The sequence below is a fragment of the Argiope bruennichi genome, chromosome 9 (genome assembly GCF_947563725.1).
Source record: "Argiope bruennichi chromosome 9, qqArgBrue1.1, whole genome shotgun sequence".
In the NCBI taxonomy this organism is placed as follows: Eukaryota; Metazoa; Arthropoda; class Arachnida; order Araneae; family Araneidae; genus Argiope; species Argiope bruennichi.
Genome location: NC_079159.1, coordinates 18603014 through 18619126, shown reverse-complemented (window position 1 = coordinate 18619126; position 16113 = coordinate 18603014). Strand labels below are relative to the sequence as shown.

General features: G+C 27.1%; 1 protein-coding gene across 1 annotated transcript; it reads right to left on the bottom strand.

Annotated features, from left to right (window-relative positions):
* Positions 1-8178: 8178 nt before the first annotated feature.
* Positions 8179-13754, bottom strand: LOC129984696 (cuticle protein 10.9-like). Its single transcript, XM_056094635.1, has 4 exons — positions 13649-13754; positions 11587-11661; positions 10113-10460; positions 8179-8889 (listed from the first exon to the last, which is right to left on the bottom strand). Exons 1-3 carry the CDS (start codon positions 13658-13660, stop codon positions 10152-10154), a joined length of 396 nt encoding a protein of 131 aa, XP_055950610.1. The 5' UTR covers positions 13661-13754; the 3' UTR covers positions 8179-8889; positions 10113-10151.
* Positions 13755-16113: the final 2359 nt, after the last annotated feature.

The window sequence follows — 16113 nt, the reverse complement described above, 5'->3', positions numbered from 1 at the left end:
AGAGAATACTCAATAGCCTATGAAACGAATAGCAAAATAAGATTAAATTATTGCTCAATGCAATTGAAGTTTTAATTAAAAATTTGGAAATATATTATTTATGTTAATGTATGTCTATATAGATAAAATAAGTTTGCAAGCGGTTCTTTTGGTAAAGATCTTTAAATCAGATCTGAACTTTTTCATAAAACACATTTTCACATAAGCGTGAAATATTGTGTCGTTACATAAATTTTTAAAAAGGTATAAAAGATGCATCAAATCTCTAGATAACAGCTTATCCGATTACATTAGTACTGATTCTACTATAATATACATTTGCTTTCTAATTATCGAATAATAATGATTAAGAATAGGTTTTATAAGACGGCAGGTCTACCGATCGCAAAGTGCAATTTGCTGTTCAAATCCATGTTGGTTTGCAGTTTCTGCAAAAAGTAGACTGGGAGAATGGAAAAAATAAAATACGCTCTAGCAAACACTTTTTTCCTTTAATTAATGCTCTTCTGCCATACCATGTATCAATCCAAGAAACATCTGGTAAATGTACTTGCAAATTAATGTCATACAAATTCGAAATTATATTATCCTACTAGTGAACATGTCTGCAAACAGTGAATCTGCAGTAGACTCTCTAAAGAAGAAATACTTTATGATTCTCAAATGCATAATGGAAAATTAATGTATCTATTTTAAGAATAGGAGTTGGTCATGTATTTTATTAATTATTTATAAACAATAGAAAAATATTTTAGATTTTTCTTTAAATTGAATACATTCAAGTATATATTTATGATCATCTATGAATTAAATTTTTAAAGAGACCATTATTTTATTTTACTGTCATTCAAAGCTCAATTTATTCCCTAACATTATTTTTTTTCATTTATTACAAAAAAAGTTTCAGATTCTTTCGGGAAAAAGTGTCTTTTCTTGCCAATTATTTGATTTAAAAATTTAAAATTCACAGAATTTACCTATCAGATAAATTTATAATTCCAAAATAAGATTTTAGTTCATTTTAAAATTCGTTACATTAAATTATTTCAACTTATGTAAATTATATTATTTAAGTGTTTTATTCATCACTTTTAGTGCTTGCACTATCCAAAATACAGTGAAATTGTAAAATTCAAAATCCCCAACAGATGGCAGCACTATTACTTTTACTTAAAAATGGAAGTTCCAAGATTGCTTGAGAATAGTTCTTAATCAATTATAAAGATGTTTTACAGGAGTGTCATGCAAATTGAAAGCACCCATTCCTGATTTATATTTCAATTGAGAATTAGATAAATAATTATTTATAAAAATGCATAAAAGATTATTTTTACTTATTGAGAAAGTCTAAACACATACTTTATTTAATGAATGTCTCTTCAACAAAGCAAAGAACTCAAACAAAGCAGACAAAAAGCATAGAATAAATTACAAAATTACATGAAATAATTTTAATTCGATATCGTCAACAAAACTGTTCTAATATTTTTATTGATATGTTTGTTATTATTAGCTTGCACAAAGGATATATTTTTTTTTTTAGATTTTTACTGTTATTATTTATTTTATAGATAAGTCAGATAATGCTTTAATGAAATACTTCATCACGTGTAAATCCAAATCTTTATTTAATTCTATACAGATATCTTGATATTTATATTGGTCAGCTATATTTAAAAAAAAAATATCTTTTAAAATTTCGGCATTTTTGAGTACTTCGATATTTAAATAATTATAATTGTTCAAAAGTATTAAATGAACTAATTGGATTATTATTTAATTTAATTTAATATTAATTTCAATAAAGTTTCCATAATAAAAGAAAAATAAAGTGCAAGAGTTTGACATTTGAAAAAAAATGTAGAAAATACAGAGAAAGCATGGCTAATTATCATCACTGTACAGTGTCGAAATACAAAACTTTAAAAAAATATTTCATTTCATTTGATAAATATGTTTCCTTTGTTGAGAGTGCTTATCTTATTTTTAATCCAAGCTTGGCTCTGTTTTCTTATCTCTTATTGATTCAAAGAATTTATTAGAAGTTTAAACAAAAAAGAAACTCATATAATATTAGTAATTTTTAAATGCGTACAGCGAATATTTTCTCAAGTAATAATTTTTGTATTCTTAAATAGGGCATAATAAAAATGCGGAAACAAAACATGGAAAAAAAGAAAAACGTTTTTATTAAAAGAAAATTCCAAAAGCATTGTTTTAATAATAACAGTATATCCCTGCCTTAACAGAATTCAATACATTACATCTGATACACGATATTTTATCCAATTATATATAGAAATATCAACAATAAATGTTTTATTTTTATTAATTGAAACATTCATCTTATGTCTAAATTAACTTTCATTATGAATAAACACGATCCACGTTTGCGAACTTTTTCTAAAGGAAAAGAAAATTTAATTTTTCGTAAAGAATAAGAATATTTCTGAGTCTTTTCCTTATTTGATATGAACATAAGAACGCATATTTATACGACATGTAAAAAAAAAATAATAATAACTCAAATATATCTGCTATTTCTTATGAAAAATTCAGTTATTTTCTCCCTCTTGCTAATTTTCAAAAATTGAGATAGATGCTTGTGTTGTTAAGCAATGGTACATTCAGATAAAAGTAGAAATGAATAAATTAACTTTTTTAGACATAATGATTTAAAACATTTCAAATCCTGTAGGTACTCCAATGAAATTAAAATTGATTTCAACTGTAATTAACTGATTCAACTGTAACTATAATTAAAGTAATAATTGTTGAATTATATCTTAGAGTAATTGTCTTAGAATAATAGCTTCCGAAATTACCGCAGTAAAGTATCAAAAAATATCTGAAAAGGAAAATGTCAATTCTTCAATGGGAAAGGAAATTTCAATTGTTCTTAGAATGATTTAAGCTTCACTAGCTAAAGCAAATGACTGCATAAAAATCAGTTTAGTAATTTTTAACTACATATCGTGACTATCTTTCAAAACAAGATAAAATAAATGGGTTTAATAATAATGTTGATTTATTTTGTTTAGTAAATATCATCATTCAGAAATGTAGTAATCGCACTGTAATTTCTAATGAAATGCAATGGTAATTTTCCCAAAGAAATTTTTACCAGTTATGCCAATTTGAAGATATTTTTAATCAGCATTTTTATTTTTTGAAGAAATTTTAACAATAATGTTCTTTTGAAATTACAAGGGAATATACTTCTTTTAATGTATACTAAAAGCAAAAAAAAAAAAAATGCTAACAGTTACAGAAAATGAACCTAATATAATTGCACACTTCTATTTAATTTGACTTGTTTTATGTTTTTAAAGATGAAATATGCAATTAATTTTTCATCCACTTTCTGATATGCTAGAGTTTTGAAATTTTATCCAATTGTCTTCTTTATTTTATTATTTTATTTTAATTTTATTATAATTGAATTTCCAGTTCGTCTATTAACTTTATTAAGTTTTGATAAAATAATGGTAGTTCCATAAGGCAGATAATTTGTAGGATGCTTGAGAGCAAATTTCTACAGTTGTTATAGTCATAAATCAACGATTCTCAACCTGTGGGGCGTGCCCCCTTAGGGGGCTCGAGCACACTAGAGGGAGGCGCGAGAATATCCAAGAGAAAATATTATTTAAAAAAATTGATTAACTGACTAAAAGGAAAAAACACATACACATAGAAAACAAAATATATATTTCGACATATTTATTAATTTATTGAGGTAAAACAACTTACTGAATCAAAACATACAAAATTAAAAACAAATTTAATAATTATTAGTGACTTCCTTGGGGATGTCTTGCAGAGCAAAGTTTTTTGAAGGAATTTTAATATTATAAATAGCCACTGTCAGTTCTGTTTCTATATTTCGTCTTCAAAGAAGCCACAGCAGAAAATCCAGTTTCACAAAGGTAGGATGTTGAATGGTAATAGAATGTGAAATGTCCTTGTTTTTAGTGCAGAAAAATCATCCTTACTCCTGCCCAAAATTCAAATAGTGATTTATTACTAAATTGTCTTTTAGTTTCGCCACTTGTCGTGAAGTCTATGAATTTTTCTTCCTCATCAATTGAGAGTCCTTCTGGAGTCTTATGAAATGGATTCCCAATCCACTCGCTATCATTTATCGTCAGCATGAACATTCTTTGCCAGCATGACTAAATGATTTTCAATAGTTGCAGAAACAAATTTTACATGCTCTTCTTCAGCCTTATAAGTTTTAGTCCAATCATACATATTTACAAACATTGTTAGGTTTTTTTTTTTGCTTTAAATTTCTGCTCCACAATTCCAATTTTCTACATAATCATTAATTTTATCACTCGTATCTAACATATGTGTATTTGCACCTTGGAGTTGAATATTCAAGTTATTTAATTTCTTGAATATGTCGACCAAGTACCTCAATTTCATCACAAATCAACTATCGCGAAAATTCTGGGCCTCCTGTGTGTTTTCTTCTAGTAAATTGCGATTCCTTCTCTTAATTCATAAATATGTTGCAAAAATTTCCCACGTGATGACCATCTTGCCTCGCAATAAAATAGTAACGTTGAATGTACTGAACCCATGTCTTTACAAAGTGCTGAAAAGATTCTCGATTTCAGGGGTCTCGTTTTTATATAATTTACTAAGGTTACAACTGTAGTTAACACAATATTCAAACCAGGATTCATTTCTTTCGAAGAAAAAGTTTCTCTGTGGATCATGCAATGTGTGCACTGAGACGATTTTTGTTTTAAAAGGGCATGTATATCATGGAATCTTTTGGACATTGAACGAGCACCATCGGCGCATATTCCGACGCAATTTTTCAATTATATGTTTGCCTCGTTCATTAAAACATTTAAAATAGCAAATAATGTGAGCGCTGATATTTTGAGTTCTATTGGTTTGCAGAAAACTAGTTCTTCTACTACTGACATATTATCACAAATTCGAACATAGGCAATTAAATGAGCATCTTTATTACTATCTGTTGCTTCGTCAAATTGTTTTGAAAACAATTTGTCGAAAAGCTGAAGCAATTTGAGAAAAGCTGACACTGTACATCTTCAGCTATATCGCCAATTCGACGAGCAACAGTATCATTTGAAAGAGATATGGATTGCAATTGTTTTGAAAAATTATATCCAAACATAGTTTCTACAATCTCAATTGCTATTGTCAAAATAAGATCTTCACCAATGGTATGAGGGTTTTTTACATCTGACTATTTTATATGAACTTTGTAAGATGCAATTAAAGCTTTTTTTATTCGCTGACAAAGTTTCTTTAAAAAAATGATTTTCGCTTGTTATATGATTTTAATTTTAATTCGAAGTATTCTCTGGGTTTGTTGACGTACTCACTATGAAATGTTTAAGAATATCGTTTAAGTTTATTAGGTTTCATGCTGTCTGCGGCCAACATTTTTGAGCAAATGATACACAGGGACCTTTCTTCTTCATTTACTTCAGTACTGGTAAACTCAAAATTTAAGTATTCTTGAGAATATTTCCTTGATTTTATTTTTTCGGAACCACGCTCTTCTGTGTACTTGCTGATGTTTGACTATCGTCTAATTCTTGCTTACTTCCGCTTAAAAATTTATTCATGACTCTGCATAAATCTGCTGCCGTGAATATTTTATATGGTGAATTGCAATTAACACGAAAACATATAGAACATACACTTTCACGATAGATTCGATAGCGATAAAAGGATAGACTCGAATGAGACAGGCTGGAATAGAAACTTGCGTTATCAAATATTTTACTTCTTCTTATGAGAAAACATTTGATCAGCGCATGCTCGAGACGGCATCGGTCGTGTGGATTCTCTTCCACAAACATTCCTATTTTTTTCACTTTTGTTTTGTCATGCTTCTGTTTGATTTCTTTTATTATTCGAAAAAATGTATTCCCAGTTTCTAAATTTAACTCACCCCGTCTAGGTTACCTTTCATTGACGAATTTTTCTACTTTCATATTCTTTTAACGTTTTTTCCCTGTTTGTCTTTCATTTCAAATATAATATTTAAATTTTCTCCGCTTTCATTCACTTCATCTGTTCACCGCCCGCTTCTCCAAAATGCAAGATGTGGTTTCTCGCCAACGTTGACTCGCTTTTACTCTTGTTTTGGCAGTTAGTTGAAAATAATTTAAAAACAGAATCCAAAATACTGAATATACATTATAGTTGTATACATTTTATTGTAAGCTGAAGGCGCGATGAAAATCATGATTGAAAACAGAGCCACGAATACTGAAAGGTTGTTAAACGCTGGTCATAAATGATAAAATAAGGATTGAAGAGTAGAAAAGAATATCAAAAACTACACATGAAAAGGTATAAAACACACATAATAAAGGTATGCTTTTGAATTATTTTTATAAATTTGTATAACGTTTCTCGAGAATTCAAAACTTTTTTACGTGTACATAAAGATAGAGCAGTTTTGAATTTCAGAAGATAGCAACATTATAGAATTATAAAAAGTATAAATCTTAAAATAAATAGGAAAAAGCAAAGAAATTAAATTATTATTTTGGCAAAAATTGCCCCAAAAAATTGTTTTCAGTTCTTATTGGGTTTTTTTTCCTATAATCAATTTATTTTTCTGAAATAAAAAAAAAGTGGAATTTGAATAGCAAATAAAAATAAAGAAAATTTACCCCAAATGTTATAATAGACATAGAAAAGATAATATGTGTTCAAATTGATGTACAAATGTAACGATCTAGAATGTATTCAAATTTATGTAAGGAATCACAAAAACAATTTGTTTCGTTTTGAAATCATTTACAGGAGTTACAAATGAAAAATTCAGAATGACGACATACACAGTTGAAAGCAAAGAGAAGGTGATTTACTCACCTTTATAATTTGTGATGAAATTAGTAAGAAAATAATAGTATTTGCCAATTTTAATTATTGTATGTAATGAAATATTATCATTGAATAAAATTAGAGATCCAGAAAAAGTTCGAAATTAGTATCAGTGGTACTAAATATGATTTAAGTGTAGTAAATAAGTTTTTAGATTTCTTATTTAGAATGGTAATCAGAATAATTTCATTTGAAAATCATAATATTCTTTTGCTGATAATCCATTGCTAATCAATACACCGCGCGAGATGTATAAAATATTGATCTGTATATTTAATTTATTACTTTTGGTTGACTTTCATATATAATTTTTATTTTTTCATGTGCCACATATATCAGAAATAAAAATTAAAATGTTTATCACGATAAAGGAAACAAAAATTGATGATCTAAAAAAATTGTTCAAGAATAAAATTTTTTACATCGGTTATTCATTTTTAAACATCATGTTAAAACAACTTCACCATGTCACATCTCATTCCCATAGCGTAAATATCCTGTTTAGTTTGGGATGTACATAAATAGAAATGGAAGATAAAAGGTTTTTTTTTATGATTAAAAAAATGAGAGAAATTTTTAAAATTATATGAAATAAAATATAAGAGTTTTAAATTGGTTTTAGAGTAAATGTGTTTTGAAATTTTCAAAACCAGAATCGTTACTGAATTTCCATTTCATTTCTTTTACTTTGAGGGACTGCTACTTAGTTTTTGAGATCATTACATCTTTTGTTGAGATCATACACTAAAAGTATTAAATACAGCATCAAAGGTGAGGAGGAATCAAAAAACACATAAATACTTACTAAATACAAAAGTTTACACATTGGTACAATAAATGTCATGTTGAATATTTTTTACACGATTATTTGTACAAAAGAAATTATTAAAGAAATTTATTAAGTGTGAAATTTATATCTGCATTTCCAGTTAACTCTTTTGTTATATTACTAAGTCAAATATATCTCTGACTATTGCATTTATCTCAAAAGTAAAATGAGAAATATTAATATTTATTAAAGAAGGTGAAATTGATATTCTAGAAAACAGCTTGCTGAATAACTAGATTGTCATGTCATTTAGAAAAACATGAAATATTAAATCTGTTATGAATTGTGTCATTTCTGATTATGTAGAACCTTTCTAGAGCATTTAATTTATCACTATTGTGAAACATTTTTGCTTATTATTAATTCTGACAGCATATTAATTTGATAAGATGAATGATACTTTTGAAACTGAATTCAAGTGCTTAAATTATATTTTAAAAAGAAATAACAAAGATAAAACACCATTTCAACAAGTATATGCTTTATTTACAAATATTTTGTAGACAATCCAAATGTTTCCATACGAGAGAGATAAATCTTGTTTATCAAATTCAAGAAAAAGAAAAAGACAAAATCATTTTCAGAACACATGCAATAATTGATAATTTTGCAGCTCATTGAGCATTTGACTTTCTTTGAAGTACGATATTTAATAAAAAGGAAATATGCAATTAAACGAATTATGGACAGCGAGGTGAGTGTTTTGCACAAATAAGACTAGATTCTTTAGAGCTATAATAGCTGAATATACATGCAACTCATTAAATTCAATATTGAAGAATTCCGAAGAAATATTTGATTATGAGTTTTTAAATCTCAATAGATAGATTTTGAAGTTTTTTAAAAAATATTTTTTGATAAAATCTTCAAAGTTTCGATAAATGATATCTAACAAAAGGAAATGCAAGTTTTAGAAAAATTTGGCAACAGAGTGTTCTAAAAATATTTATCTCTCTGCATGACAATACGATAGATCTCTATACAGGTGCATAATTCCTATTTTACAAAACTATGCACACTTTTGCCTGTCATCCAAGCTATTAGGCATTGCATTTTCAATAAATACTTGGCATCCTGCTTCTAGCAGATGTTTTTATTATTGCAGATGGCAATGTGGACCTAATCAGCTGGATTCGAACGTAGAATCAGATGAAAATCGCCTATTCCGATGATATCTGCAAAATACAATATTTATTAGTGATGAGGATTTCTCAGCACAAAAAATTTTCATTTATTTTATAAATATTCATTTAGTAAAGTGATTAGAAAAAATCATTGAATATATTCAATAAAGTTATTAGAAATATTCAATGAATCTATTCATTTTATAAAATGATTTAAATATTCATTTAATAAAGTAATTAGAAATATTCATTTCATAAAGTGATTTAAATGTTTATTTAATAAAGTGATTAGAAATATTCATTTAATAAAGTAAATAGAAATATTCATTTCATAAAGTGATTTAAATGTTTATTTAATAAAGTGATTAGAAATATTCATTTATTAAAGTAATTAGAAATATTCATTCAATAAAGTAATTAGAAATAGCCATTTAATAAAGTTATTAGAAATATTCATTTAATAAAGTAATTAGAAATATTCATTTTATAAAGTGATTTAAATGTTTATTTAATAAAGTGATTAGAAATATTCATTTAATAAAGTAATTAGAAATATTCATTCAATAAAGTAATTAGAAATAGCCATTTAATAAAGTGATTAGAAATATTCATTTAATAAAGTGATTAAAAATATTTGTTAAATAAAGTGATTAGAAATATTTGTTAAATAAAGTGATTAGAAATATTCAATGAAAATATTCATTTAATGAAGTAATAAGAAATATTAATTGAAAATATTCCTTTGATAAAATGATTAGAATCTAGTAATCCTAAATCTAGTCGATCCTAAAACATTTAAAATATGTTAAATTTCCTATGCTCGGCTTGATAATAGTTTATTTCTGCACAAAACATATCATTTTCACGAATATTTATTCACAGATTAGGCACCATTTAGATAACATATTTTATATATCAATTTTAGATATATTATATATATCAATTTCAGACATATTTTATATATCAATTAAAGATTTGGAATTATATTTATAAAAGTTGTTTAGTGCTCTTCGTTTCAATTGCATTCTTCTTAATTAATTTCTTTATGAATGAATGTAACACTCACTATTTTTAAACATGAGTGAATGTAACATTCATTATTTATTAGCATAAGTGGATGTAACATTCATTATTTATAAACATAAGTGAATGTAACATTCATTATTTATAAACGGGTGAATGCAACATAAACATGAGTCGAATGTGACATTCAATATGTACAGTATCACTTCTACATCCAGTTACGATAGATATAAAAATTGATTGAAACTTACTTTTATAAATTAAAATAATCCTCTATGCGCCAGTATCATTTAATGGAAATATCCACCTTCATGAGGCTCTGGGACATCGTCGTGGAAGTGGAGGTACTCGTGGGCATTGGATTGGAATCCTACACTGGCGGGCTGTTGGTTGGCGGTTCCTGGTTCGTTGGTCTTGATTTCAGCTCGGAAACCTTTCTCGTCAGCGACGTAGTGGACTTCTCGGTGGATTCCTTTCTCATCAACGAATCCGTAGCTTCCCTTGACATTGCCATGTCCATCACTGGCTTCTTCTCTGTGTTGTTCGCCATGGTGGTCTTTCACATGGTAACCGAAGTGGTATGGCTGAGGTTCGGCGTGCTACAAGAAATATAGATAACAGATTAAGATTATTTGTACCTTGTGAGAGAGATGCAGTTTCATGTATATTCAAATTCATTCATGTTACTATTATTTTCTATACGTAAGATATTATGCTTGTAGGAAAGTCAGTGGTCTATTTCCCAGTTATGAAATATAAAATGAGTAAAGTAGCCAACCGCAAGACAAATTTTCTTACACCAATGAAAAGCTAGATCCAAAATCAGTATTTATTTTGAAAATAGATTAATCAAGGTTTAATATTTTAGAGATGAAACATTTCCAGAATTAAATTTATTTATAATTATAATTAATCTATAGTAGCAAATACGTAATTTTTATAGGTGAAAGTGATTGAATCAAGAACAAGGGAAAAACTAAGGCCTTGAAAATAATAAAAAGAATTTCATTTAGTGGTATTTGTAAATATTCTGCATTTAAAACATTATATAAGTTGATAATATTTCATAAAACTCGAGAAATATTTTTATTCTTTGTCCCTAAAACTTTTAGTTTTCAGAATATTTCTGACGTAACTGTAGAAAAATCTTGTTCGGGGAACAGTGTTCTTAAATCTTCATTTTTAGTACATGGATTATTTCAAAAATTAAGATATCCCTTCTGATTCATGATTACAGGTCATCCTAATGATGAATTACTCAATATAATACTAGCAATTAATCTACTGATTCATGAGCTTTAGGGTAAGATAAATTATTTTAATTAATATCTATGTAATATTAAATCATAATGAATTAACTTTGGGATCTATGACAAGATAAATTTGAATTTTGATTTTATGAAATATTATATTCTCGCAATAAAAAGAGACAAATTTCTTTAAAAAAAAAAACCCAAGCTTTTGAAATTCTTCAGTTGATTTAATTTTAAGCAATGCCTATGCATATTTGTTTAAATTTTTTCTTTATCTTTTAGATAAGATAAAAGAATATTGCAGGTAAAGAAAATCAACTGTTAACAACAAGATGTTTAATAATATAAATAGTATTATTTTGTATTATATTTAGGTATTACGGAGAAATCTAATATTTAATGTAAGTTTCAAATAGGATTTGAAAGAAAATATTTGCCTAGAAAATATCAAATGAGTTATTTATTGACTTACATATTCTTCTTCGGCATCATATCCATAGCGTTCATCAGCGAAAACAATTGCAACAAGAGCAGCGAAAAACAAGACCTAAGAAAAAAATCCGTATTGTATGAATTATTTGTATAAATAAGGTTGATTAAGGAATTCATTTCCTAATTCAAGAACAATTAAAAGTGATAAACAGAATCAATTAAATCACATTTTACTTTTTTAAATATTTCAAACAATATTCTTTTTTCTCTAATTAACTAAAGCTAATGACTATACTCAAAATAATCATGAGTTTCTACATCCTGGTGGCAACATTAATTATAAAAATTAAGCTAATACTTTCCTTTTTGAGTATATGAATAGAATATAGACGAAACTTCACGCTTTGCAAATAGCTTAATGGTCTTAAGTAAGGATTTGATGAAAATAATGTCAGCAAACGATTATTTCAGGGAAAGTCTGTTGGTATTAACATAATCTTTTCCTAACTCGTTTTCGAGCGGAAAATTCTCCTTAGATCGTCTGCATGCAACTCGGTGAGAACAGCAGTTAGTTTTATGCATGAATGCGCTTTTGTAAATAATAAAAAGCATCCTGATTGTTTAGCAGAACTATAAAAAGAAAGTGAAATCACAACAAGATGCCTTAACAAGCTAGATTCTTTCTGAACTGGAAAGGTTAACAAGCATATTTAAATAAAAACAAACGTGGGAAATCTGTCTGAAAGAACGCTTTTTAAAAAAGATGTTTGTTAGAAATTCAGTAGGACATTTTACGAAGAGAATAAAATTATAAAAGCAATATATGGTCCAAAACTATTAAAGTTCATACATTTAAACACCATAATTTTTTTGGAAAGCATATTCAAAAACAGAATAGATAGAAGTTTCTTTTTTATGTAAGAATTAGTATGCCTTATTTACACTTTGTAAGAGCTTTAAAAAATAATGAACTTTGCAGGGACAATGAATCCAAAAATTCCATAAATATATGTCCGATTGTTTTATTAATATCAATATCAAATTGTTCTAAAATTAGATTATAGAAATTATTCATGAAATAAATAAAATTTTAAAAACTTAAATGATTTTATGTGATTTTTCAGGCTTATTATTGTTATTTTTATTTAATGCTATCATAAATAAAATTGCAATTTTTTAATATTATACTAGAAGGACTCTAATATATAATTTACTCGCGTTTACAAAGAAAAGTCAAAAAACGTAAGTCTTTAAATGAACTATATAAATAATTTCAAATTTTTAGGAAAATAATATTTGGAATGTTTTAGCATATTAAGAATTAAATATAATTTTATTGATATTAATTAGGAAATAAACAAATAATAATACTTCCGCGAATCCAATGCTTGTTGATAAATAAATACCGAAAAGTAAAATCAGTTTGTTAAAGAAAGATTTTTCCATAATTTCTGGGTTGAAATTTTAGATTATTTTGAGTCTTTTATGAAATGAAACACATTATTATTATTATTATTATTATGCTACTGATACTGTAAAGGAAATAGAATTTAGTTAAAATTAATGTACATTTTTTTTCTTATTCCATGAAAAATGAGCCTGTGGATAGTATTAATTCTAAATAAATTATGGATAAGAGTTAAGAACTTATTAATTTTGTATTTTTTATAGAGTCGATTTATTCTTTTAATAACAGAAACATTTAAAACCTCATAAAAGATATAAAATCTATGAATAAAATTATAGCATTTTTTTTTATATTAAGAAAGACCTGATGGCCAATTTTACTTCATATAATTCTAAATTTAAATCCATATCGATTGGTTTTTCTTGATTTATATCACTTCTGGCAATCAAATATTGCCCTCTAAATAATTATTTTCCAAAATTATTTTCTTTTCTGATGAATTATCATAAAGTACGACCAAATTTTGGTGAAAATGGCGTATCCAAAGATCGTTTTCTATGCTAGCATTTAAAAAGAAATCGTTGTAAGTTTTCATATCCTAAATCCAATTGTTCCAAGAGCATTATTCCATAGTAGAGTAAATCCAGTAAGACGGGAGTTCCACAATCAAATACATTATTCCATAGTACATTACCTTGGAGAACATGATGCTTGGGACTATCTCCTACTGGAAGCTAATCTCAAAATACAAATCGCTGAAAGCGAAAGCTGTGCTAGAGCTGCTGAAGGGATTGAAGGAGGAGGACTTATTGATGCTGAGAGTAACCCGTCGAGATCTTATATAGGAGTGGTGCTTCAAGAAGTGACATCGACACAGGAAAAAAGAGGGTTAATTTTTCTCTTCCTTTTTCGGGTCGACACCACATCCCCGCTCCAGCGAGCACGACAAATGGTGCGAGACCCCTTCTTTTGTTTGTTTATTTGCTAGCTGCTCTTATCGGCAGCCATGAATCCTTTATTTGCTGCAGTTATGAGCGGGGGGGGGAGGTAATGCATTCGTCACAAAGTATCCTCCGTTATTTTCTAAAGAGGTGATAGGCGGCGATTCGCTTGAATGGCAGTCACAATCTCGGCTCACTTTCACTGCTTGTTTATTGTCGATGGACACACAAAGGAACGATTTGGGAACTGCTCGTAATTACTGGATTGTTGTTGGTGGAAGTTCGATTTGGCACTGATTTCGGCTAAATAACTTTGATGGTTTTGGTGTTTGGGCTTTGTTTGATAACAACGATATCATATTGGATGTATGATTTTTAAAAAATTACAGTGTTGTGAATATAAAATTTTTGTTAAAAAATGTATGCAAAGATTCTTAACGAAATATATAATTACTTAAATACAATTTTTTCTTATATTTAATTTGATAGAGCTATCTAAGAATAGTTTTCTAAATTATACAGTGCTTTAGGAATAAAATCTTTGCTGCAAACTTTACAAAGATTCTATCAAATATTAATATATAATTATTTATATGGATTTGTTGATTTCATTTTGTTCGGTAACAGCAATATTATTGAAATTGTAATTTTTTTTAAAACTTTAATACCACGAAAATGAAATTTTTGTTGTAATTTTTAAAAGCATTCTATACAATACTAGTAACAGAAAATTGTAAATTTGGTTTATATGTTGTTTGTGTTAGTCAGACAAAAACAGTATCATACTGGCATCATATAATTTTGTTAAATGTTTAAAGTTTTGAAAATAAAATTTTTGCTATACTTTTACAAACATATTAGATATTATGCAGAAGTCAATATGTAACTTAACTCTGTTTGTTAATTAACTTGGTAATAACATTAATACGCCATTTCTATTTATATAAAATAATTGAACTTAAAAATACAATTTTTGTTGAAATTTTTAGAGAGATTTTATAATGACGAGACCCTTCATATAATAAAGTATGCTTAGTATATTGCAAATATGTATGTCAAATTTTTTGCAGTTTCATATAAAATATTCCTGAAAATAAATCTTAAAAAACATATTACTTAAAACTGCTAACAAATTCAGAAGTATATTTTAGAATTTCAGTCCCTTTTTTCAGGATTTAAAAGATCAAATTAATGTGATATCTAATTATAAGAATATCATTTTACTGATTTTGTTTTGCGTGTAACAGTCGAAGACGATGCTGTAAATAAGAAAAATGAATCTTAAGTAGCATAATTTAATTTCAGAAATCTTGAAAATATGGCAAATTGTTATAATAAAAAGTTCCAAGACGATTGGAAAAGTTTTCAAGTCAGTTTTATTCTGCACAATTCCGTGAATAGTGGGTCGCATAAATTATCATTTTCGATAATAATTATCGTTTTAAAATACATGTTATTAATTTGACTGATTACTTTATAAGATAAGAATAAATTTGATCCAACGAAAATATTGAAGAATAATACAAGTATTGTTAATTAATAGAGCAACACTAAACATTGCGATGAAAAAGCTTCAAAATGGTTTCTAAAAATACATATATTTTAGTCAAAGTTGTATTAAAATGCTGTTTATTTCAGTCACTAGAGACTTTTTACAACTGTACATTATTTTATGTCAATCTTATTAAAGTAACACAAAAAACAGAAATTATTGAAAATGGAAAGATATTGAAATATTTTTATACATACTATAGAAACTGTATATTTATCTAATTAAAATGAAGTGAATAAAAAATAATCATTTAATTATGATTCCAATTTCAATGAATGAATTTCTTTCCCATATTATAATAATGCTTACATAGTACACCCCCTAGTATCCGGCCTAATGTGGCGGAAGGGCAGGCCGGATAACAAAAAAGCAGGATATATCGGAGTTCCATAAACTCATTTCTTTACACACCAATACCAGAAGAAAAAGTTTTTATACTAAAACTCCCTGTTATAATACGTATTTTCTCACTTGAGTACTAAGCCCTCCATTCATCTCAAGCCTAGTAAAATGTAAAAGTGGCCGCGGCCAGGTGAAACATAGAAACAGTTGCCAGTAACATACCGAGTTAAAATAGGAGGCTCTGTATTGGTAGTTTATTTCTGTATATATACTTCACTGTAAGGATTTATTAGAGGAAAAGTAATTTAAAGGATATAAACTCTT